At 60.9% G+C, this 23,872-nt stretch overlaps 2 protein-coding genes across 2 annotated transcripts in view; one reads left to right on the top strand and one right to left on the bottom strand.

The window, feature by feature from the left end:
• LOC138733881 (tenascin-X-like) overlaps positions 1-5,736 on the top strand; it is a 59,054-nt gene extending 53,318 nt beyond the window's left edge. Inside the window, exons 42-46 of the mRNA XM_069881391.1 lie at positions 1,216-1,367; positions 2,275-2,371; positions 2,968-3,129; positions 4,225-4,388; positions 5,099-5,736. Coding sequence (XP_069737492.1) covers positions 1,216-1,367; positions 2,275-2,371; positions 2,968-3,129; positions 4,225-4,388; positions 5,099-5,179 — 656 coding nt within the window. The 3' untranslated portion in view covers positions 5,180-5,736. The remainder of the gene's footprint in view (positions 1-1,215; positions 1,368-2,274; positions 2,372-2,967; positions 3,130-4,224; positions 4,389-5,098) is intronic.
• Positions 5,737-6,149: 413 nt separating this feature from the next.
• Positions 6,150-21,971, bottom strand: LOC138733880 (steroid 21-hydroxylase-like). The gene is made up of 10 exons (XM_069881390.1): positions 21,497-21,971; positions 19,106-19,195; positions 16,934-17,079; positions 15,382-15,477; positions 14,847-14,954; positions 13,556-13,642; positions 12,560-12,736; positions 11,058-11,227; positions 8,379-8,482; positions 6,150-6,424 (listed from the first exon to the last, which is right to left on the bottom strand). The coding sequence occupies exons 1-10, from the start codon at positions 21,969-21,971 to the stop codon at positions 6,180-6,182; spliced, it is 1,698 nt and encodes a 565-aa protein (XP_069737491.1). The 3' UTR covers positions 6,150-6,179.
• Between the last annotated feature and the right edge of the window lie 1,901 nt (positions 21,972-23,872).

Genomic DNA, 23,872 nt, shown 5'->3' with positions numbered 1-23,872 from the left:
CTGGGGGTGCAGGATGGGTGCTTTGGGGGTGCTGAGCCCAGTCTGATGGTGCTGACTGCCTGCTTTGGGGTTCAGATTGGGTGCTTTTGGGAGTGCAGGGCCCCAGTTTAGGGGTGCTGAACCCACTTTGGGGGTGCTGGATGGGTGCTTTGGGATGTTGGGCCCCAGTTAGGGGGTGCTGAGCCCAATTTGGGGATGTTGAGCGCGTGCTTTGGGTGCAGGATGGGTGCTTTGGGGTGCTGGGCCCAGCTCGAGGGTGCTGCGTATGTGCTTTGGGGTGCAGCATGGGTGGTCCTGGGGGGCTGGGCTCTATTTGGAGGTGCTGAGCCTCTGATTAGGGGTGCTGAACCCTGGCTGGGGGCACGATTGGGGTGCAGGATGGGGTGCAGGATGGGGGCTGGGTGCGTGATTGGGGTTCACATGGTGGTGCTGAGCTCTGTGGTGCTTAGCCGTGGCTGGGGGTGCAGGGTGGGTGCCAGGTGCATAGTTTGGGGTGCAGGAGCTGGTGCTGAGCTCCGCGGTGCTGAGCCCTGGTTCGGGGTGGAAGATGGGTGCCAGGTGCATGGTTCGGGGTGCAGGCTGGGGGTGCAGGATGGGTGCCGGCTGCATAGCTTGGGGTGCAGGCGGTGGTGCTGAGTTCCGTGGTGCTGAGCCCTGGCTGGGGGTGCAGGATGGGTGCTGGGTGCATGATTCGGGGTGCAGGATGGGTGCCGGGTGCATAGTTTGGGGGGCAGGCTGGAGGTGCAGGATGGGTGCTGGGTGCATGATTGGGGTGCAGGCGGTGGTGCTGAGTTCCGTGGTGCTGAGCCCTGGCTGGGGGAGCAGGATGGGTGCTGGGTGCATGATTCGGGGTGCAGGATGGGTGCCGGCTGCATAGCTTGGGGTGCAGGCGGTGGTGCTGAGCCGCGCAGTGCTGAGCCCTGGCTGTGAGATCAGGCTGGGGGTGCAGAATGGGGGTGCAGGATGGGTGCTGGGTGCCTGATTTGGGGCTGCAGGGTGGGGGTGCAGGATAGGTGCTGGGTGCATGATTGGGGTGCAGGCGGTGGTGCTGAGCTCCGTGGTGCTAAGCCCTGGCTGTGGGGGCAGGATGGGTGCCGGGTGCACAATTGAGGTGCAGGATAGGGTGCTGAGCCCTGGCTGGGGGTGCAGGATGGGGGTGCATGATCTGGGGGTGCAGGATGAGTGCCGGGTGCTGAGCTCCCCCCCCCCCCCCAGCCCCCCCGCGGGCTCCCCGGCCCCGGGACTGCCAGCAGGAGCGGCTGAACGGCCCCCGCCCGTCCCGCCCCGCCCGCATCTTCCCCGGGGGGGACTCGAACCCGGGGATCCCCGTCTTCTGCGACATGGACAGCGACGGGGGCGGCTGGGTGGTGAGACTGGGGGCACTGGGAGGGACTGGGAGGGGATGGGGGGGCACTGGGAGGGGATGTGGGGGACTTGGAGGGGGTGGTGGGGTACTGGGAGGGACTGGGAGGGACTGGGAGGGGATAGGAGGGCACTGGGAGGGACTGGGAGGGGATAGGAGGGCACTGGGAGGGACTGGGAGGGGATAGGAGGGCACTGGGAGGGACTGGGAGGGGATGGAAGGGCACTGGGAGGGACTGGGAGGGGATGGGAGGGTATAGAAGGGCACTGGGGAGGGCGCTGGGAGGGACTAGGGCAGAATGGGAGGGCGCTGGGAGGGACTGGGAGTGGATGGGAGAGGATGGGGGGGCACTGGGAGGGACTGGGAGGGGATAGGAGGGCACTGGGAGGGGATGGGAGGGACTTGGAGGGGGTGGTGGGGTACTGGGAGGGACTGGGAGGGGATAGGAGGGCACTGGGAGGGACTGGGAGGGGATAGGAGGGCACTGGGAGGAGATGGGAGGGACTTGGAGGGGGTGGTGGGGTACTGGGAGGGCACTGGGAGGGACTGGGAGGGGTTGGAAGGGCACTGGGAGGGACTGGGGAGGGCGCTGGGAGGGACTGGGGCGGAATGGGAGGGCACTGGGAGGGACTGGGCAGGGATGGAAGGGCACTGGGAGGGGACAGGAGGGCACTGGGTGGGAATGGAAGGGGATGGATGGGACTAGGGGTGTACTGGGGGGGGATGGGAGGGCACTGGGAGAGACCGAGAGGCACTGGGAGGGAAGAAGGAGGGACTGCGAGGAGCTGGATGGCGTTTATGGGGGGCGGGGGGAGGGCACTGGGAGGAGCTGGGAGTGAACTGGGAGGCACTGGGTATTGAGACTGTGCAAACTGGGAGTGAACTGGGAGACACTGGGAGGCCTCCGGCAGGTTTTCCAGCGCCGGCGTGACGGCAGCACCGATTTCTGGCGCGGGTGGGACGAGTACGAGCTCGGCTTCGGCAACGTCAGCGGCGAGTTCTGGCTCGGTGAGGGGGGACCCCAAACTGGGGACCCCAAACTGGTGTCCCAGTGCAGGGGGTTGGAGGTCCTACCTTTGAGGTTCCCAGTTTGGGGATCTTAGGGCTTTTGGGGTCTCCCAGTTTGGGGTTCCCCAGTTTGGGCTTCAAGTTTGGGGTGGTCCCAGTTTGGGGGTCCCCCAGTTTGGGCTCCAGGAGGTTTGAGGTCCCACCTTTGAGGTTCCCAGTTTGGGGTCTCCCAGAGGTTTTGGAGGTCTCCTAGTTTGGGGTTCCCCTGTTTGGGCTCCCAGTTTGGGGTGCAGGGAGTTTGAGTTCCCACCTTTGAGGCTCCCAGTTTGGGGGTCCCAAGTTTTGGGCTCCCAGTATGGGGTCTCCCAGGGGTTTGGGGTTCTCCCAGTTTGGGGTTCCCCAATTTGGGCTCCCAGTTTGGGGTGCAGGGGGTTTGAGGTCCCACCTTTCAGGTTCCCAGTATAGAGGTCCCAGGATTTGGGACCCCAGTTTGGGGTATGCCAGAGGTTTGGGGGGTTCCCAGGGGTTTTGGGGTCTCCCAGTTTGGAGCCTCCCAGTATGGAGGTTCCCAGTTTGGACTCCCAGTTTGGGTGCAGGCAATGCTGCTCTGCACGCTCTGACGGCCTCGGCTCCCCACGAGCTCCGCGTCGACCTCCGCACCCCCAACTCCTCCGCCTTCGCCCAGTACCGGGACTTCGCCGTCCTTGGCCCCCAACACCAGTACCGCCTCCAACTGGGGGCCTACAGTGGCACCGCTGGTACTGGGAGGCACTGGGAGGGCACTGGGAGGCACTCGGAGGGGACTGGGAGGGACTGGGAAGGTGCTAGGGGCCTTCCATGGGGGGGTAAGAGGGGATTTAGGGGTCTTGGGAGGGACTGGGATGGACTGGGAGGCACTGGGAGGGACTGTTATGGACTGGGAGGGGACTGGGAGGGCACTGGAGGGGACTGGGAAGGTGCTAGGGGGCTTCAATAGGGTGGCTAAGAGGGGATATAGGGGTCTTGGGGGGCACTGGGAGGCATTGGGAGGGACTGGAAGACACTGGGAGGGGACTGGGAGGCACTGGGAGAGACTGGGAGGAAAGCAGAAGGAATTGTCATGGACTGGGAGGCACTGGGAGGGCAACTGTGGGGCTTCTAAAGCGCGTCAAAGGGGTAAATACGGGTCTTGGGGGGCACTGGGAGGAACTGGGATCACATTGGGAGAGACTGGGAGGAGAGTGGGAGGGACTGTTATGGACTGGGGGGCACTGGGAGGGGACTGGGAGGCACTGGGAGGGCAACTGTGGGGCTTCTAAAGGGAGTTAAGGGGTAAATACAGATCTTGGGGGGCACTGGGAGGAACTGGGATCACATTGGGAGAGACTGGGAGGTACTGGGAGAGACTGGGAGGAGAGTGGGAGGGACTGGGAGGCACTGGGAGGGACTGGGAGGGACTGGGAGGGCAACTGTGGGTATTCTATGGGTAGTTAAGGGGGGAAATAGGGGTTTGGGGGGGCACTGGGAAGCACTGAGAGTAAACTGGGAGGCACTGGGAGGAACTGGGATCACATTGGGAGAGACTGGGAGGTATTGGGAGAGACTGGGAGGAGAGTGGGAGGCACTGGGAAGGGACTGGGAGGCACTGGGAGGAACTGGGATCACATTGGGAGAGACTGGGAGGTATTGGGAGAGACTGGGAGGAGAGTGGGAGGCACTGGGAAGGGACTGGGAGGCACTGGGAGGGCAACTGTGGGTATTCTATGGGTAGTTAAGGGGGGAAATAGGGGTTTGGGGGGGCACTGGGAGGCACTGAGAGTAAACTGGGAGGCACTGGGAGGGACTGGGAACATCTGTGTCCCCGTGGGTTGCAGGGGACGCTCTCTCGTACCACGCCGGGAGCCCCTTCTCCACGCGCGACCACGACCTGCAGCGCCGCCCCCGGCCCTGCGCCGTCGCCTATACGGGCGCCTGGTGGTACCGCAACTGCCACTACGCCAACCTCAACGGCCGCTACGGCGTCACCACCGGCCACCAGGCACGTATAGGGGCCAGAGGGGACCTATAGGGGCCATAGGGAGCCATTGGGGTCATAGGGGACCTATAGGGGCCATAGGGAGCCATTGAGGTCATAGGGGACCTATAGGGGCCATAGGGAGCCATTGAGGTCATAGGGGACCTATATGGGCCATAGGGTCCATAGGGAGCCATACGAGTCATAGGTGATGCTAGAGGGGCCATAGGGAGCCATTGAGGTCACAGGGGATCTATAGGGGTCATAGGGTCCATAGGGAGCCATTGGGGTCATAGGGAATCTATAGGGGCCATAAGGAGCCATGAAGTCCTATAGGGTCCATAAGGAGCCATTGAGGTCCTATACGGACCATAGGGAGCCATAAAGGACACAGGGGGCCTATAGCATCTATAGGGAACCATGGGTGGCCATGGGGAGCCATAGGGTGCCTACAGGGGTCTGTACAGGGATCTATAAGGTCTGTAGGAGTCTGTAGGGGGTCTGTAGGTGCCCATAGGGGTCTGTTGGGGTTGGTAGGGTCCATAGGGGTCTATAGAGGTCCATAGGGGTCTATAGGTGGCCATAGGGGTCTGTAGGATCTATAGGTGCCCTAAGGTGCGTGTAAGGTCTATAGGGTCTACAGGTGCCTATAAGGTTCTATAGTGTTTATAGGGGTCCATAGGGGTCTATAGGGGGCCTATAGGCTCTGTAGGTGACACTGTGCTCCCCCTCAGGGCGTGCACTGGTTCCCCTGGAAGGGCTTCGAGTTCTCCATCCCCTTCACCGAGATGAAGCTGCGGCCCCAGCACGACTGAGGAATTCGGGAGCAGGAGCAGGATCCAGATCCGGAATGGGATCCCAGCATCCAGATGGGATCCAGTATCCGGAATAGGAACCAGATCCGGAACGGGACCCGGCATCCACACAATCCCATTTCCAGTATGGAATCTGGGTCTGGAATGGGATCCCAGCATCTGGAACTGGATTCCAGCATCCAGAGTGGGATCCGGATCCAGATCCCGAATAATATCCCAGCATCTGGAATGGGATCTGGATCCAGAATGGGATCCCAGCATCCGGATGGGATCCAGATCCAGAATGGGATTCTGATCCGGAATGGGATCCCAGCATCTGGAATGGGACCCAGCATCCGGAATGGGATCCAGCATCCAGAACAGGATCCCAGCATCCAGATGGGATTCTGATCTGGAATGGGATCCCAGCATCTGGAATGGGATCCAGCATCTGGAATGCGATCCCATGTCCAGAATGGGATCTGGACCCGGGTGGGATCCCAGCGGCAGCAGGAGGAGCTGGGACTCGCGGGGCGAAGCTTTTATGTGAGGGGGAGTGGGGAAGGGGAATAAAAACAGCTCTGGAATCCCCAATCCCAGCAAGCAGACCCGAGGGGAGTGGATCCTGGATCCTGGGCTGTGGGAGGAGGTGGATCCAGGGATCCCGGGACATGGGGGCACCTGAACATCCTGGGATGCAGGAGGATGCAGATCCCAGGATCCCAGGGATGCGGGAGGATGCAGATCCTGGGATGCAGGAGCATGTGGGGTGCAGATCCCGTTCCTCTGGGATGCAGGAGGATGTGGGATGCTGATCCTGGGATGCAGGATGATGCAGGAGGATGTGGATGCAGGAAGACACAGGAGGATGTGAAGCCTGGAATGCAGGAGGATGCAGATCTCGGGATGCAGGAGGATGCAGGATAATGCAGGATGCAGATCCTGGGATGCAGGACGAGGATGCCAGGATGCAGGATGTGGATCCCAGGATGCAGATCCCAGGAGAACCCAGGCCGAGGGGTCACGCGGGGCTGTGCCAGGGCACGAGGCGCAGGCTACAGCCCGTGGGGCGCAGGACGGTGCCCGGGGTGCCCTGCAGGCCCGGCAGCTGCCCCGGCGCGGGGGGCTCGATGCGGAATTCCCACAGGATGCGACCCAGGAACACCAGGAGCTCCGCGCGGGCCAGCGCGGCCCCCACACAGGAACGAGCCCCGCAGCCAAACGGCAGCAGCGAGCGCCGCGGGGCCTCGGGGTGCAGGAACCGCTCTGCGGGAAAACAGGGGGGACAGGTTTGGGGTCCCCTGGATTTTGGGGTCCCAAGATTTTGGCGTCCCAAGGTTTGGGGGTCCCAAGGTTTGAGGGTCCAAAGTTTCAGGGATCCAAGGTTTTGAGGTTCCAAGATTTGGTGTTCTCAGGGTTCAGGTTCCCAGGGTTTTGGGGTCCCAGGGGTATTGGGGTCCTTGGTTTTGAGGTCTGAGGTTTGGGACCCCTTGGTTTTGGGGTCCCCAGGGTTTGGGTTTTCAAGGTTTGGGGTCCAAGATTCAGGGTCCCAGGGTTTGAGGGTCCAAGGTTTCAGGGTCCCAAGTGTTTAGGGGTCCCAGGGTTTGAGGGTCCAAGATTTTGGGGACCCCTTGGTTTCAGGGTCCCAAGGGTTTGTGGTGCCAGAGTTTGAGGGTCCAAGATTTTGGGGTCCCAGGGTTTGAGGGTCCAAGGGTTTTGGGGTCCAAGATTTTGGAGACCACTTGGTTTCAGGGTCCCAGGGGTTTTGGGGTCCCAGGGTTTGAGGGTCCAAGGGTTTTGGGGTCCAAGATTTTGGAGACCACTTGGTTTCAGGGTCCCAGGGGTTTTGGGGTCCCAGGGTTTGAGGGTCCAAGGGTTTTGGGGTTCAAGATTTTGGAGACCACTTGGTTTCAGGGTCCCGGGGGTTTTGGGGTCCCAGGGTTTGGGGTCCCAGGGTTTGAGGATCCAAGGGTTTTGGGGTCCAAAATTATGGGGACCCCTTGGTTTCAGGGTCCCAAGGGTTTGAGGGTCCAAGGGTTTTGGGGTTCAAGATTTTGGAGACCACTTGGTTTCAGGGTCCCAGGGGTTTTGGGGTCCAAGATTTTGAGGTCCCAGGGTTTGGGGACCTCTTGGTTTTGGAGTCCCAGTGTTCAGGGTCCAAGGTCCGGGGTCCCAGGTTTGAGGTTCCAAGGTTTGGAGTCCAAGATTTTGGGGATCCCTTGCTTTCAGAGTCCCAAGGTTTGGGGGTCCCCAGGGTTTGAAGGCTCAAGGTTTTAGGGACCCCTTGGTCTCAGGGCTCCAAGGTTCTGGGGCCCCAGGTTAGAGGCTCCAAGGCTTGGGGTCCAAGATTTTGGGGACCCTTTGGTTTTGGAGTCCCAGGGTTTGAGGGTCCAAGGTTTGAGGTCCCCAGGATTTGGGGTCCCCAGGGTTTGAGGGCTGAAGATTTTGGGGACCCCTTGGTTTCATGGTTCCAAGGTTTTGGAGTCCCAAGATTTGGGGGATCCAAAGTTTTGGGGTTCCAAAGTTTTGGGGTCCCAAGGTTGGGGATCCCAGGGCTTGGGGTTCCAGGTTTTGGGGGATACAAGGCTTGAGGGTCCAAGGATGTGGGGACTCTTTTTTGGGGGGGTCCCAGGGGTTTTGGGGTCCCAGGGTTTGAGTCCAAAGTTCTGGGGACCCCTTGTTTTTGGGGTGCCAGGATTCAGCATCCAAGGTTTTGGGGTTCCAAGGTTTGAGGTCCCAGGGTTTGGGTCCCAGTTCGGGGTAGTTTCCAATTTGGGGGTTACCAGTTTGGTTTCCAGTTTGGGGGTCACTGGTTTCAGGGTCAAGTTTGGGGTCCCAGTTTGGAGTGGTTCCCAGTTTAGGGGTCACTGATTTCAGGGTCCCAGTTTGGGTCCCAGTTTGAGGACACCAGTTTGGAGTGGTTCCCAGTTTGGTGCTTACTGGTTTGGTTTCCAGTTTGGGGGTCACTGGATTCATGGTCCCAGTTTGGAGTGATTCCCAGTTTGGGGTCCCAGTTTGGAGGGGGTGTTGGGTTTGGGGGTCCCAGTTTGCCCCAGTGCTTGTCAGGAAGGCACAGGGTCAGCGCCAGGCACTGGGGTCCCAGTTTGGAGTCACTGGTTTGGGGGGGGTTGTAGGTTTTGGGGTCCCAGTTTGTGATCCCAGTGGGGTCCCAGTTTGTGGTCCCAGTGGGGTCCCAGTTAGTCCCAGTTTGCCCCAGTACCTGGCAGGAAGGCGCGGGGGCAGCGCCAGACGTTGGGGTCCAGGTGGGCCGCGAGGAGGTTGGGGACCAGCACGGAGCCCGCGGGGACCGGCACCCCCGCCACGCTGCAAACTGGGGTTACTGGGAGCACTGGGATGGACTGGTGGGCACTGGGGAGGGCTACTGGGGGGAACTGGGATCAATTGGAATCGACTAGGGGGCTGCTGGGGGCTACTGGGGCCATACTGGAAGATACTGGGATTGACTGGGGGGTACCAGGAGCTACTGGGGTCTACTGGGCCCTACTGGGATTGACTGCAGGGCTTGTGGGGGTTACTGGGATTGACTGGGGGGTATCAGGAGCTACTGGGTTCTACTGGGGTTGACGGGAGAGCTTCTGGGGGCTACTGGGGGGTCTACTGGGATTGACTGGGGGGCTACTGGGGCCATATTGGGGGCTACTGGGATTGCAGGGGGGGTACTGGGAGTTACTGGGATCTACTGGGATTGACTGGGCAGCTACTGAGGCCATATTGGGGGCTACTGGGATTGAGGGGGGGGTACTGGGAGCTACTGGGATCTACTTGGATTGACTAGGGGGCTTCTGGGGCCATATTGGGGGCTACTGGGATTGAGTGGGGGGGTACTGGGAGCTACTGGGTTCTACTGGGATTGACTGGAGGGCTTCTGGGGTCTACTAGGGTATACTGGGATTGACTGGGTGGCTACTGGGGCTACTGGGGAGGTCTACTGGGGTCTACTGGGGCCTACTGGGATTGTCTGGGGGGCTACTGGGGCCATACTGGGGGCTACTGGGATTGAGTGAGGAGTACTAGGATCTACTGGGATTGACTGAGGGGGGCTTCTAGCGGGGCCTACTGGGGTATACTGGGATTGACATGGGGGCTGCTGGGACCATACTGGGATTTACTGGGGGCTACTGGGAGTCTCCTGGAATTGACTGAGGGGCTACTGGGGGCTACTGGTTGGGGTCTACTAGGGTATACTGGGGTCTACTGGGATTGACTGGGGGCAACTGGAGGCTCAACTGAGGTATACTGGGGCCATACTGAGATTCATTGGAGGTCATCTCTGAGCATACTGGGGGCTACTGGTGATATACTGGGGTATACTGGGATTGCCTGGAGATCTACTGGGATCAAATGGGATTGACTGTGGGACTACTGGGGTCATACTGGGATTAGCTAGGGTCATACTGGGACTGACTGGTGGGCTACTGGGGCCTTAGTGGGACTGACTCGGGGGCTACTGGAGTGTACTGGGACCATACTGGGGGATACTGGGAGCATACTAGGACTGACAGGGGGTACTGGGAGCTATTGGGGTATACTGGGGCCATGCTGGGCTATACTGGAGGCTTACTGGGGCCATACTGGGGCTGACTGGGGTGCTACTGGGGTCATACTGGGGGTCTACTGGGGTTTACTGGGGTCATGCTGGGAATATGCAGTGGTTCCCACTGGTCTATACTGGTTTCTGCTGGTTCTTTCCAGTCCATACTCGTCTAAAATGGTCTGTACTGGTTCATACTGGTCTGTACTCATCTAAACTGGTCTATACTGGTCCATTTAATCTAAACTGGTCCAAAACAGACTGGTGCAGAGTGCTGCAGCCTAATGTCCACTGGTTCCCACTGGTCTATACTGGTTTCTGCTCATTCCTAGTTGTCCATACTGGTCTAGACTGGTCCATATTGGTCTGTACTCATCTAAACTGGGCTATACTGGTCCGTACTACTCCATACTGGTCTACACTGGTCCAAAACAGATTGGTGCACAGTGCTGCAGCCTGATGCCCAGAGGTTCGTCCTGGTCTACACTGGTTCCTGCTGGTTCATTCTAGTCCATACTCATCTAAACTGGTCTATACTGGTCCATACTGGCCTGTACTCATCTACACTGGTCTAGACTGGTCCATACTGGCCTGTACTCATCTAAACTGGTCTATACAGGTCCATACTGGCCTGCACTCATCTAAACTGGTCTATACAGGTCCATACTGGCCTGCACTCACCTACACTGGGCTAGACTGGTCCATACTGGCCTGTACTCATCTAAACTGGTCTATACAGGTCCATACTGGCCTGCACTCATCTAAACTGGTCTATACAGGTCCATACTGGCCTGCACTCACCTACACTGGGCTAGACTGGTCCATACTGGCCTGTACTCATCTACACTGGTCTATACAGGTCCATACTGGCCTGCACTCATCTAAACTGGTCTATACAGGTCCATACTGGCCTGCACTCACCTACACTGGGCTAGACTGGTCCATACTGGCCTGTACTCATCTACACTGGTCTAGACTGGTCCATACTGGCCTGTACTCATCTAAACTGGTCTAGACTGGTCCATACTGGTCTGTACGCATCTAAACTGGGCTATACTGGTCCATACTCGTCCAAACTGGTCCAAAACACATTGATGCCCAGAGGTTTCTCCTGGTCTACACTGGTTCCTGGTAGTCCATACTGGTCTATACTGGTCCATACTGGTCTGTTCTCATCTAAACTGTGCACTACTGGTCCATACTGGTCTACACTGATCCAAAATAGATTGGTGCACAGTGCTGCAGCCTGATGCCCAGAGGTTCCTCCTGGTCTACACTGGTTCCTGCTGGTTCCTGGTAGTCCGTACTGGTCTGTACTGGTCCGTACTGGTCCATACTGGTCCGTACCTGGTGTGGCGCAGGGCGCAGTGGGGCAGGGCAAGCGGGGCGGGCGGCCGCAGGCGCAGGGTCTCATTGAGGGTGGCGAGGAGCAGCGGGAGCCGCGCGGCGTCCCCGGGCTCGGGAGTCCCCGTGGGGCCCAGCTCGCGCCACAGCTCGTCCCGCAGCCGCCTCTGCAGCTGGGACACGGGGACACGCGTGTCACATGGGGGTCACACGGGGGACATGGGGACACGGGGCTCACACGGGGGACACGGGGACACGAGGACACGGGGGTCACACGGGGGACACGGGGACATAGGGACACGCGTGTCACACGCCCAGCACAGGTGTCACACCAGGAGGGGACACAGGGGACACACAAGGACACGGGGGACGTGTGTCACACAGGGGACACGGGGACATGGAGGTCAAATGGGGACACAGTGACATGGAAGGGGACACGTGTGTCACACAAGGGACATGTGTGGGGACAAGGGAGGGAACATGGAGACATGTGGAGAGGGGACACAGGTGTCACACAGGGGACACAGGGACACGGATGTCACACAGGGGACATGGATGGGGACATGGGATGGGACAGAGGTGTCACACGGGGGACACAGGGGACATGGGTGGGGACATGGGGACATGTGGGGAGGGGACATGTGTGGGGATGGGACACATTGGGACACAGGTGGATTTGGGGACACGAATGGGGATGTAGGGACACATAGAGGAGGAGACACAGGGACCCTCATGGGGACTTGGGGACATGGGAGCCCCTGGGGACACACATGGGGAGGGGAGACAAGGGACACGTGTGGTGACAGGGGTGGGGACTTTGGGACACGTGTGGGGACGGGACACATGTCACACAGGGGACAGGGGAGAGGACATTGGGACACCTGTGGGGGTGTGGGGACACATATGGAGCTTGGGGACGTGTGTTGGGAGGGGACACGTGTCATACAGGGGACACGAGTGGGGACATGCATGGCATATGTCACATATGGAGGGGACACAGGTGGGGACAAAGGACATGGAGGGGGACATGGGGACATGGGTGGGGAGGGGACACGTGTCACATAGCAGACACAGGAGGGGACACAGTGACACATGTGGGGAGACACACACATGGGGTCCTGGGGACACGGGAGCCTGTGGGGACACATGTAGGGACAGGACACACATGGGGACATGGGTGTCACACAGGGAACCCAAGTGGGGACCTGTGTGGGGAGGGGACACCTGTGTCACACAGGGGGTGCATGTGGGGACACAAGGACACGTGTGTCACACAGGGGACACAGTGGGGACATGGGGACACAGTGGGGCGAGGACATGTGTGTCACACAGGGGACACAGTGGGGACATGGGGACACGTATGGGGAGGGGACAGGTGTGTCACACAGGAGACAGGGAAGGGGACACAGGCCACACGTGGGGAGGGGACACATGTGTCACACAGGGGACACGCATGGGGACACGGGGACACACACAGGGAGGGGACGCCCCTGTCCCCGTGTCACCTCGGGGCGGTGGGCGAGCAGGACGAGCGCCCAGGCCAGCGCGGCTGCCGTGGTCTCGGTGCCCCCGAGGAAGAGGTCGACGAGCGCCATGTGCAGGCGGGCGGGGGGCAGAGCCGTGGGGCGCCCCCCAACCTCGGGGGCGGCGGGGGGCAGCGGGGACCCCTCGGGGTGTAGGGCCTGCAGGGAGAAACACCCATAGCCAGCCCTGACCCATAGCGACCCACAGCGACCCATAGAGACCACAGGGACCCATAGAGACCCATAGAGACCACAGCGACCCATAGGGACCCATAGAGACCCACAGAGACCCATAAAGACCACAGAGATCCATAGGGACCCACAGAGACCCATAGGGACCCACAGCGACCCATAGAGACCCATAGAGACCACAGGGACCCATAGAGACCACAGAAACCATAGGGACCCATAGAGACCCACAGAGACCCATAAAGACCACAGAGACCCATAGGGACCCACAGAGACCCATAGGGACCACAGAGACCCATAGGGACCATAGGGACCCATAGAGACCCATAGGGACCACAGAGACCCATAGGGACCATAGGGACCCATAGAGACCCATAGGAACCACAGAGACCCATAGGGACCCATAGGGACCCATAGAGACCACAGGGACCCATAGGGACCCATAGGGACCCATAGAGACCTATACAGAACACAGGGACTCATGGAGACCATAGGGACCCATAGAGACTCATAGGGACCCATAGAGACCACAGGGACCCATAGGGACCACAAGGACCCATAGGGACCCATAGAGACCACAGAGACCCATAGGGACCCACCGCCCCCCTCCCAGCCCCACATCCTCACCCCCAGCCCCACAGATTCCCCTCTCCCCAACCCCACAGAACACCTATAACCCCCCATCCCCCGGTCTCATAGCACCCCCCCGGTCCCCTATAGACCCTATAGAACACGCTCCCAGGCCCACAGCCTCCCCTCCCTGGCCCCACAACCCCGTCCCACACGGACCCGGTACCGGCTGAGCTGTTTCTCCACGAAGCTGTCGCGGTGCTGGATCAGGCGCTGGAGCTCCCGCAGCCCCGGGTGAGGCAGGACCTATGGACCTTATAGACCCTATAGACCCCTACAGACCCTATGGACCCAACAGGTTCTACAGGGCACCCCTTTGCCCCATAGAGAGCCATAGGGACCCATTGGGACCCATTGGGACCCACAGAGACCCATAGGCACCATAGACATGATACAGACCATAGAGACCAATGGAGACCATAAGGATCCATAGGAGACCCTTAGAGACTTCATAGAGACCCCATAGAGACCCATAGACACCCATAGAGACCATAGAGACCCACAGAGACCAATAGAGACCATACGGACCCATAGAAACCCATAGAGACCCGCAGAGACCCATAGAGACCATAGGGACCCATAGAGACCCCATAGAGACCCCATAGAGACCCAATAGAGACCGATATGGACCATAGGGACCCCATAGAGACCCATAGGGAACATAAAGACCACAGAGACCCATAGAGACCATAGGAGCTATACAGACCCATAGGGACCCATAGAGACCACAGAGACCCCATAGAGACCCACAGAGAGCACAGAGACCCATAGAGACCCCAGAGAGACCCACAGAGACTCATAGAGACTCCATAGAGACCTATAGAGACCCACAGAGACTCATAGAGACCCATAGAGACCACAGAGACCCCATAGAGACCCCATAGAGACCCATAGAGACCACAGAGACCCATAGAGACCCCTTAGAGACCCACAGAGATTCATAGAGACCCCATAGAGACCCATAGAGACCACAGAGACCCCATAGAGACCCCACAGAGACCCATAGAGACCACAGAGACCCCATAGAGACCCACAGAGACTCATAGAGACCCCATAGAGACCACAGAGACTCCATAGAGACCCCACAGAGACTCATAGAGACCACAGAGACTCCATAGAGACCCCCAGAGACTCATAGAGACCCCACAGAGACCACAGAGACCCCATAGAGACCCATAGAGACCACAGAGACCCCAGAGACTCCATAGAGACCCCATAGAGACCCACAGAGAGCACAGAGACCCATAGAGACCCCATAGAGACCACAGAGACCCCATAGAGACCCATAGAGGCCCTGTAGAGGCCCCATAGAGACCCATAGAGACCAATAGAGACCATACGGACCCATAGAGACCCACAGAGACCCACAGAGACCCACAGAGACTCATAGAGACCCATAGAGACCCATAGCGACCCATAGCACCCCATAGCACCCCTGCCCCACACTGACCCTCAGGGGGGGACACACATCTAGGGCGCGGACGCTCGCTCTGCCCCACACGTCGAGCAGCTCCACCAGGCACCGCGCGAAGGCCCGCACCTCAGGCTCGGGGGGCAGCTATGGGGCAGTGGGGCGCTATGGGGCAAGGGGAGAACCCCACACCCAACCTACCCCATAGCCCCCCAACCCCACCCCACAGCACCTCAACCCATCCTAAATCTGCCCCTTAGCACCCAAACCTCCCCCACAGCACCCAGAACGGCCCCATGGCACCCCCAAACCCTGCCCCATAGAACCCCAAAACCCCCATCCCTGACCCATAGATTCCCAAAACCTACCCATAGCCCCCCAACCCACCCCACAGCCCCCTAACCCCTCCAAAAGCTGCCCCATAGCCCCCCCAAATCTGCCCCATAGCACCCCAAACCCCAGCCCTAGCACCCCAGAACCCCATCCCTGCCCCATGGCTCCCCCAAACCCCTCCAAACCCTGCCCCATAGGCCCCCCACAGCCCTCCCCCTGGTTTTGAGGTCACCCCCCCTACCAGGTCCCCAAAAAGGAGGCGCCCAATGGTGCTGCAGGTGTGAAAGGAGAAAACCTCAAAGGGGTCCAGGGGGGTCCCCCCATAGGAACGCAGCTCCTGGGGGGGAAGAGGGGGGACATTTGGGGTTCCCATGGGGGTTTGGGGGTAGCTATAGGGGAGGGGGTAAGGTTCCATGGGGGCTTGGTGGGGTCCAAGGGGGTTTTGGGGTCCCTAAGGGGGTTCAAGGGGTGTTTTGGGGAGCCCTAGGGGGAAATGAGGGGGACTTGGGATCCCAAATGGGTTTGGGGGTGGTCCCTAAGGGGTTTTGGGGGGGTTGGGGGGAAATGAGGGGGGTTTATGGTCCCCAACAGGACTTTAGGGGGGGTCCAAGGGGGTTTGAGCGCTATGGGGAAGGTTCTGGGGCTCTATGGGGCAGGTTTGGTCGGTACAGGGCAGGTTTGGGGCACAGTGGGGCAAGTTTGGGGCACAGGGGGCAGGTTTGGGGCACAGTGGGGCAGGTTTGGGTCGTTCTGGGGCAGCTGTGGGTTGCTATAGGGCAGGTTTGGTTGCTCTGGGGCAGTCGCGGGTCTCTATGGGGCAGCAGGAGGTCTCTGTGGGCAGCAGGGGGTCACTGCAGGGGCAGGTTTGGGTCTCTATGGGGCAGCCGGGGGTCTCTATGGGTCGTTGTGGGTCTCTATGGGGCAGCAGGGGGTCTCTATGGGGCAGCCAGGGGTCTCTGTGGGTCGTTGTGGGTCTCTATGGGGCGGCAGGGGGTCTCTATGGGGCAGCAGGGGGTCTCTATGGGGTAGATTTGGGTCGCTCTGGGGCAGCTGAGGGGTCTCTATGGGGCAGCCGGAGATCTCTGTGTGCCAGCAGGGGCTCCCTATGGGGCAGCAGAGGGTCTCTATGGGGCAGGTTTGGTCACTATGGGGCAGGTTCTGGCCTCCATGGGGCAGCAGGAGGTCTCTATGGGGCAGCAGGAGGTCTCTGTGGGGCAGCAGGGGGTCCTATGGGGTAGCAGGGGTCGCTATGGGGCAGCAGGAGGTCGCTATGGGGCAGCTGGGGGCCTCTATGGGGCAGCAGGGGGTCTCTATGGGGCAGCAGGAGGTCGCTATGGGGCAGCTGGGGGCCTCTATGGGGCAGCAGGGGGTCTCTATGGGGCAGCAGGGGGTCTCTGTGGGGCAGCAGGGGTCGCTATGGGGCAGCTGGGGGTCTCTATGGGGCAGCCGGGGGTCTCTATGGGGCAGCCGGGGGTCGCTATGGGGCAGCTGGGGGTCTCTATGGGGTAGCAGGGGGTCTCTATGGGGCAGCTGGGGGTCTTTGTGGGGCAGCCGGGGGTCGCTATGGGGCAGCAGGGGGTCTCTATGGGGCAGCAGGTGTCTCTGTGGGGCAGCCGGGGGTCTCTATGGGGCAGCCGGGGGTCTCTGTGGGGCAGCCGGGGGTCTCTATGGGGCAGCAGGGGCTCTCTATGGGGTTGCTGGGGGTCTCTGTGGGGCAGCCGGGGGTCTCTATGGGGCAGCCGGGGGTCTCTATGGGGCAGCAGGGGGTCTCTATGGGTCTCCGCGGGCCTCACCGCCGCCAGCGCCGCCGCCTGCCCCCGCAGCGCCCCCTGCAGCCCTGGCCCCGCCAGCGCCGCCCTCGCCGCCCCGCGCTGCGCCCGCCACGCCCGGCAGGGGGCGCCCAGAGCCAGGTCCTGCCCCCCGAGGGACACGAGGGACCCTGCGGAGACACGGACCCTGCGCACCACGGACAGACACACGGACACGCGGGGACCACGGGGACCCACAGAGACCCATAGGGACCCCATAGAGACCCATAGAGACCACAGAGACCCCATAGAGACCCACAGAGAGCACAGAGACCCCGTAGAGACCCACAGAGACCCCATAGAGACCCCATAGAGACCCATAGAGGCCACATTGAGGCCCCATAGAGACCCCACAGAGACCCACAGAAACACATAGAGACCCCATAGAGACTACAGAGACCCATAGAGACCCCATAGAGACTCATAGAGACCCCATAGAGACCCCATAGGGACCCATAGAGACTCCATAGAGACCCATAGAGACCCCATAGAGACCACAGAGACCCATAGAGACCCCATAGAGACTCATAGAGACCCCATAGAGACCCCATAGGGACCCATAGGGACCCATAGAGACCCCATAGAGACCCATAGAGACCCCATAGAGACTCATAGAGACCCTACAGAGACCCCATAGAGACCACAGAGATCCCATAGAGACCCACAGAGACTCATAGAGACCCCATAGAGACCCCTAGAGAGCACAGAGACCCCATAGAGACCCCATAGAGACCCACAGAGACTCATAGAGACCCCACAGAGACCCCTAGAGAGCACAGAGACCCCATAGAGACCCCATAGAGACCCACAGAGACTCCATAGAGACCACAGAGACCCCATAGAGACCCACAGAGACTTATAGAGACCCCATAGAGACCCCATAGGGACCCATAGAGACCCCATAGAGACCCACAGAGACTCCATAGAGACCACAGAGACCCCATAGAGACCCACAGAGACTTATAGAGACCCCATAGAGACCCCATAGGGACCCATAGAGACCCCATAGAGACCCATAGAGACCCATAGAGACCCCATAGAGACTCATAGAGACCCCATAGAGACCCCATAGAGACCCACAGAGACCCCATAGAGAGCCCATAGAGACCCACAGAGACCAGAGACCCCATAGAGACGCACAGAGGCCCTATAGAGATCCACAGAGACCCCATAGAGACCACAGAGATCCCATAGAGAGCACAGAGACCCATAGAGACCCCATAGAGACCACAGAGACCACATAGAGACCCACAGAGACTCATAGAGACCCCATAGAGACTCATAGAGACCCCATAGAGACCCATAGAGACCCACAGAGACCCATAGAGACCCCATAGAGACTCATAGAGACCCCACAGAGACCCATAGAGACCCCAGAGACCCATAGAGACCCCATAGAGACCCCAGAGACCCCATAGAGACCCACAGAGAATCATAGGGACCCCATAGAGACCCATAGTGACCACAGAGACCCCATAGAGACCACAGAGACCCCATGGAGACCCATAGAGGCCCCATAGAGGCCCCATAGAGATCCACAGAAACTCATAGAGACCCCATTGAGTCCCCATAGAGACCCATAGAGACCACAGAGACCCATAGAGACCCCATAGAGACCACAGAGACCCCATAGAGACCCATAAAGGCCCCATAGAGGCCCCATAGAGATCCACAGAGACTCATAGAGACCCCATAGAGACCACAGAGACCCATAGAGACCCACAGAGACCCATAGAGACCCATAGAGAGCACAGAGACCCATAGAGACCCCATAGAGACTACAGAGACCCACAGAGACCCCATAGAGAGCCCATAGAGACCCATAGAGACCACAGAGACCCCATAGAGACCCATAGAGGCCCTATAGAGATCCACAGAGACTCATAGAGACCCTATAGAGACCCTATAGAGACCACAGAGATCCCATAGAGACCCACAGAGACTCATAGAGACCCCATAGAGACCCCTAGAGAGCACAGAGACCCATAGAGACCCCATAGAGACCCCACAGAGACCCACAGAGACTCATAGAGACTTATAGAGATCCCATAGAGACCCATAGAGACCCCCGAGCCCCACAGATTCTCCCCAGCCCCATAGATCCCCCAGCCCCATAGAGACCCCCGAGCCCCACAGATCCCCCCCTGCCCCACTGACCGAGGTAACTTGGGGGGCGCCCCATCCAGGCCCCCCAGTCCCGCGCCAGCGCCTCCCGGATGGGCCCGGCCGCACCCAGCACCAGCACCTCTGGGGGGGGGGGGACACCCCGAAATGAGGGAGGGACTCCCCAAAAAAAACCATCCCCCACAAACACCCCAAAATCCACAAAAACCAGGATGCTGAAGCTGGGGACCCCAAAAAAACAGGGACCCCCAAAAAACAGGGACTCCCAAGACCCCCAAGCTGGTGACCCCAAAAACGTAAAACTGGGGATCCACAGACCCCCCACCAAAACGGGGGACTCCAAACCTCCCCAGCCTCCCAAAAAACTGAGGACCCCAAAAGCAGGGGACCCCCTAATGGGGGGGACCCCAAAAACCTCTAAAATCCCCCAAATCAGGGACAGCAAAATGGGGGGCAACCCCAAAACCAGAGGGGTCAGGATTGGGGGTGCAGGGGGGTCAGGTTTGGGGGTGCAAGGGTCTCAGATTTGGGGTGCAGAGGGGTCAGGATTGGGGGTTCAATGGGCTCAGGTTTAGGGGTTCAGAAGCTCAGGTTTGGGGTTCAGGGTCTCAGGATTGGGGGTGCAGAGGGGTCAGGATTGGGGTTCAAGGGGGTCAGGTTTGGGATTCGGGGGAATCACGTGTGGGGGTGCAGGGGGGTCAGATTTCGGGGTTCAGGGGCTGAGGTTTGAGGGTCCAGGGGGGTCAGAATAGGGAGTTCAAGGGGTCAGGTTTGGGGTTCTGAGGGGGTCAGGATCGGGGTTTGGGGGGGTCAGATTTGGGGGTTCAGGGACTCAGGTTTCAAGGTGCAGGGGGGACAGGATTGAGGGGTCAGGGGTGAAGGTGCAGGGGGGCCAGATTTGGGGGTTCAGGGGGTCATTTTGGGGGTGCAGAGGGGTTAGGATTGGGGGTTCAGGGGGGTCAGGTTTGGAGGTGCAGGGGAGTCAGGTTTGGGGGTTCGGGGGGGTCAGATTTGTGGGTTCAGGAGGGTCAACTTTGGGGTGCAAGGGGGTCATTTGGGGGATTCAGGGGCTCAGGTTTTGGGGGGGACAGGATTGGAGGGTTCTGGGAGGTCAGGTGTGGGGGTGCAGGGGGGTCAGATTTAGGGGTTCAGGGGCTCCGGTTTGGGGGTTCAGGGGCTCAGGTTTGAGGGTTCGGGGGTCAGGATAGGGGGGTTCAGGGGGGTCATTTTGGGGGTGCAGGGGGCTCAGATTTGAGGGTTCACGGGGGTCATTTTGTAGGCTCGGGGGGTCAGGATTGGGGGGTACATGGCGGTCAGGTTAAGGGGTTCAGGGGCTCTGGTTCGGGTTGCATGGGCGTCAGGATGGGGGGTTCAGGGGCTGAGGTTTCGGGGTGGAGGGGGGTCAGGATAGGGGGGGTTCAGGGGCTCAGGTTTCGGGGTGCAGGGGGGTCAGGATAGGGGGGTTCAGGGGCTCAGGTTTCGGGGTGCAGGGGGGTCAGGATAGGGGGGTTCAGGGGCTCAGGTTTCGGGGTGCAGGGGGGCAGGATGGGGGTTGAGGGGCTCAGGTTTCGGGGTGCAGGGGGGTCAGGATGGGGGTTGAGGGGCTCAGATTTCAGGGTGCAGGGGGGTCACGATAGAGGGGTTCAGGGGCTCAGGTTTCGGGGTGCAGGGGGGTCAGGATGGGGGTTGAGGGGCTCAGGTTTCGGAGTGCAGGGGGGTCAGCATAGGGGGGTCCAGGGGTTCAGGTTTTGGGGTGCAGGGGGGTCAGAATAGGGGGGTTCAGGGGGTCAGGATAGGGGGGTTCAGGGGCTCAGGTTTCGGGGTGCAGGGGGATCAGGATAGGGGGGTTCAGGGCCTCAGGTTTCGGAGTTCAGGGGGGTCAGGATGGGGGTTCAGGGGCTCAGGTTTCGGGGTGCAGGGGGGTCAGGATAGGGGGGTTGAGGGGCTCAGGTTTCGGGGTGCAGGGGGGGTCAGGACAGGGGGGTTCAGGGGCTCAGGTTTCGGGGTGCAGGGGGGTCAGGATGGGGGGTTCAGGGCCTCAGGTTTCGGGGTTCAGGGGGGTCAGGATGGGGGTTGAGGGGCTCAGGTTTCGGGGTGCAGGGGGTTCAGGATAGGGGGGTTCAGGGCCTCAGGTTTCGGGGTTCAGGGGGGTCAGGATGGGGGTTGAGGGGCTCAGGTTTCGGGGTGCAGGGGGGTCAGGATAGGGGGTTCAGGGGCTCAGGTTTCGGGGTGCAGGGGGGTCAGGATAGGGGGTTCAGGGGCTCAGGTTTTGGGGTGCAGGGGGTCAGGATGGGGGTTCAGGGGCTCAGGTTTCGGGGTGCAGGGGGGTCAGGATAGGGAGGTTCAGGGGGTCAGGATAGGGGGGTTCAGAGGGGTCATTTGGGGGGTGTGGCCTCGAGTTGGGGTGCCCCCCCCAGCACTCACCTCGCCCCCCCATGCGCATGCGCAGGACGGGCCCGCGGCGGCGCGCGAGGCGCTCGAGGTGCAGCGCCCCCCCCCGGTGCAGCAGGTGAAGCGCCGACACCCGCGGGACCCGCCCCTTCTCCGCGACGGCCAATGGCGGCGCGGCTGGGACCGAGGCCACGCCCCCTCCCCGCCCCTCAGCCAACCCGCGCGCGCCCCGCGCCGAGACCCCGCCCCCTTCCCCGCCTCCCCCGCGCCGCTCAGCCAACCCGCGCAGCCCGCGCCGGGCGGCCCCGCCCACCGCCGCCCACAAGCCCCACCCCCCGCCCGCCCCACCCAATCCGCGCAGCGCGCGCCACGCCGCCCGCAGAGCCCCGCCCACCGCCGCCCACAAGCCCCGCCCACCGCCGCCCGCCTCGGCCAATCCCAGCGCGGCGGCCCCCGCGGAGGCCACGCCCCCCTCGGCCAGGCCACGCCCCCCCGGCACCGCCGCCATTGCCCTGGGTTATGGCGGGAAACCAGGGGCCGCCTTTATAAGGGGAGCGTGGCCACGCCCCCATTAGGCCACGCCCCCTCCCTTTTCCCCCTCCTCCACCCTCCCCCCAAGAAGGGGCCTCTGGACCCCCCCAAACACCCCCACCCCCACCCCAAATCTGCCCCCTCATACCCCAAATCTGCCCCCCAGCACCCCAAAACTGCCCCTCTACACCCCAAATCTGCCCCTCAGCCTCAAATCTGCCCCCTCGTACCCCAAATCTGCCCCTCCACACCCCAAATCTGCCCCCCAGCACCACAAATCTGCCCCACACATCCCAAATCTGCCCCCTCGTACCCCAAATCTGCCCCCCGCACCCCAAATCGGCCCCCTCAGCCCCGAATCTGCCCTCTCATACCCCAAATCTGCCCCCAGAACCCCAAATATCCCCTCGTACCCCAAATCTACCCCCCCACACCCCAAATCTGCCCCCTCGTACCCCAAATCTGCCCCCACATCCCGAATTTGCCCCCCACCACAATCTGACCCCCACCCCCCAAATCTGCCCCCTCGTACCCCAAATCTGCCCCCTGCACCCCAAATCTGCCCCACACACCCCAAATCTGCCCCCCAGCACCCCAAATCTGCCCCCCCAAATTTGACCCCCCAAATCTGCCCCTCGTACCCCAAATCTGCTCCCCAGCACCACAAATCTGCCCCCCCCATCCCAAATCTGCCCCCTCATACCCCAAGTCTGCCCCCTCAGCCCCAAACCTGCCCCCTCATACCCAAATCTGCCCCCCAGCACCCCAAATATCCCCCTCGTACCCCAAATCTACCCTCACACCCCAAATCTGCCCCCTCGTACCCCAATCTGCCCCCACATCCCGAATTTGCCCCACACACCACAAATCTGACCCCCACCCCCCAAATCTGCCCCCTCGTACCCCAAATCTGCCCCCTCAGCCCCAAATCTGCCCCCCACACCCCAAATCTGCCCCCCCAAATTTGCCCCCCCAAATCTGCCCCTCGTACACCAAATCTGCCCCCTCGTACCCCAAATCTGCCCCCCAGCACCTCAAATCTGCCCCCAGCATCCCAAATCTGCCCCCCTGCACCCCAAATCTGCCTCCCACACCCCAAATCTGCCCCCCTGCACCCCAAATCTGCCTCCCACACCCCAAATCTACCCCCCACACCCCAAATCTGCCCCCACATCCCAAATTTGCCCCCCGCATCCCAAATCTGCTCCCCTGCACCACAAATCTGCCCCCCCAAATCTGCCCCCAGCATCCCAAATTTGCCCCCCGCATCCCAAATCTGCTCCCCGCACCTCAAATCTGCCCCCAGCACTCCAAATCTGCCCCCCCACCCCAAATCTGCCCCCCACCCCCCAAATCTGCCTCCCAGACCCAAATCTGCCCCCCCACACCCCAAATTTGCCCCTCGTACCCCAAATCTGCTCCCCCACACCCCAAATCTCCCCCCCGCACCCCAAATCTGCCCCCAGCCCCAACTCAACCCCAAAAGGTGCCCCAAATCTGCCCCCTGCACCCCAAATCTGCCCACCCAGCCCCAAATCCGTCCCCCCCAGCCCCAAATCTGCCCCCCCAACACTCCTCAACCCCAAAAGGTGCCCCAGGACCCCCCAAATGCCCCCTCCAGCCCTTAATCTGGCCCCCCGCACCCCAAATCTGCTCCCCCCGAGACTCCTCAACCCCAAAAGGCGCCCCAGGACGCACCAAAATGCCCCCTAGACCCCCAAAAGACAACAAGGGGGGGGTTCAACATATTTATTTGGGGGGGGTCCCATTATTAGCTCCCCAAGTCCCCCTTAATGGGGGGAGTGGGGCTTTTCTCATGGGGGGGTCAGGGAGGCTCCCTGTGCTGCCCCCGCACCCCAAATCCCATAAGGGGGGGGT

This window comes from Phaenicophaeus curvirostris, unplaced genomic scaffold (assembly GCF_032191515.1).
Source record: "Phaenicophaeus curvirostris isolate KB17595 unplaced genomic scaffold, BPBGC_Pcur_1.0 scaffold_44, whole genome shotgun sequence".
Taxonomy (NCBI): Eukaryota; Metazoa; Chordata; class Aves; order Cuculiformes; family Cuculidae; genus Phaenicophaeus; species Phaenicophaeus curvirostris.
This window is presented reverse-complemented; position numbering and strand designations above follow the sequence as displayed.

Bases quoted from the DNA above. Each gene is read 5' to 3' on its own strand.
- LOC138733880 (XM_069881390.1), bottom strand. From the start codon at position 21,971: ATGGCGGCGGTGCCGGGGGGGCGTGGCCTGGCCGAGGGGGGCGTGGCC. The intron at 13,643-14,846 runs GTCAGTGTGGGG...TAAGGTCCATAG, and splicing joins ATGTGTGTCCCCCCCTGAGG to GTCCTGCCTCACCCGGGGCT. The intron at 12,737-13,555 runs GTCCGTGTGGGA...TTCTCCCTGCAG, and splicing joins AACAGCTCAGCCGGTACCGG to GCCCTACACCCCGAGGGGTC.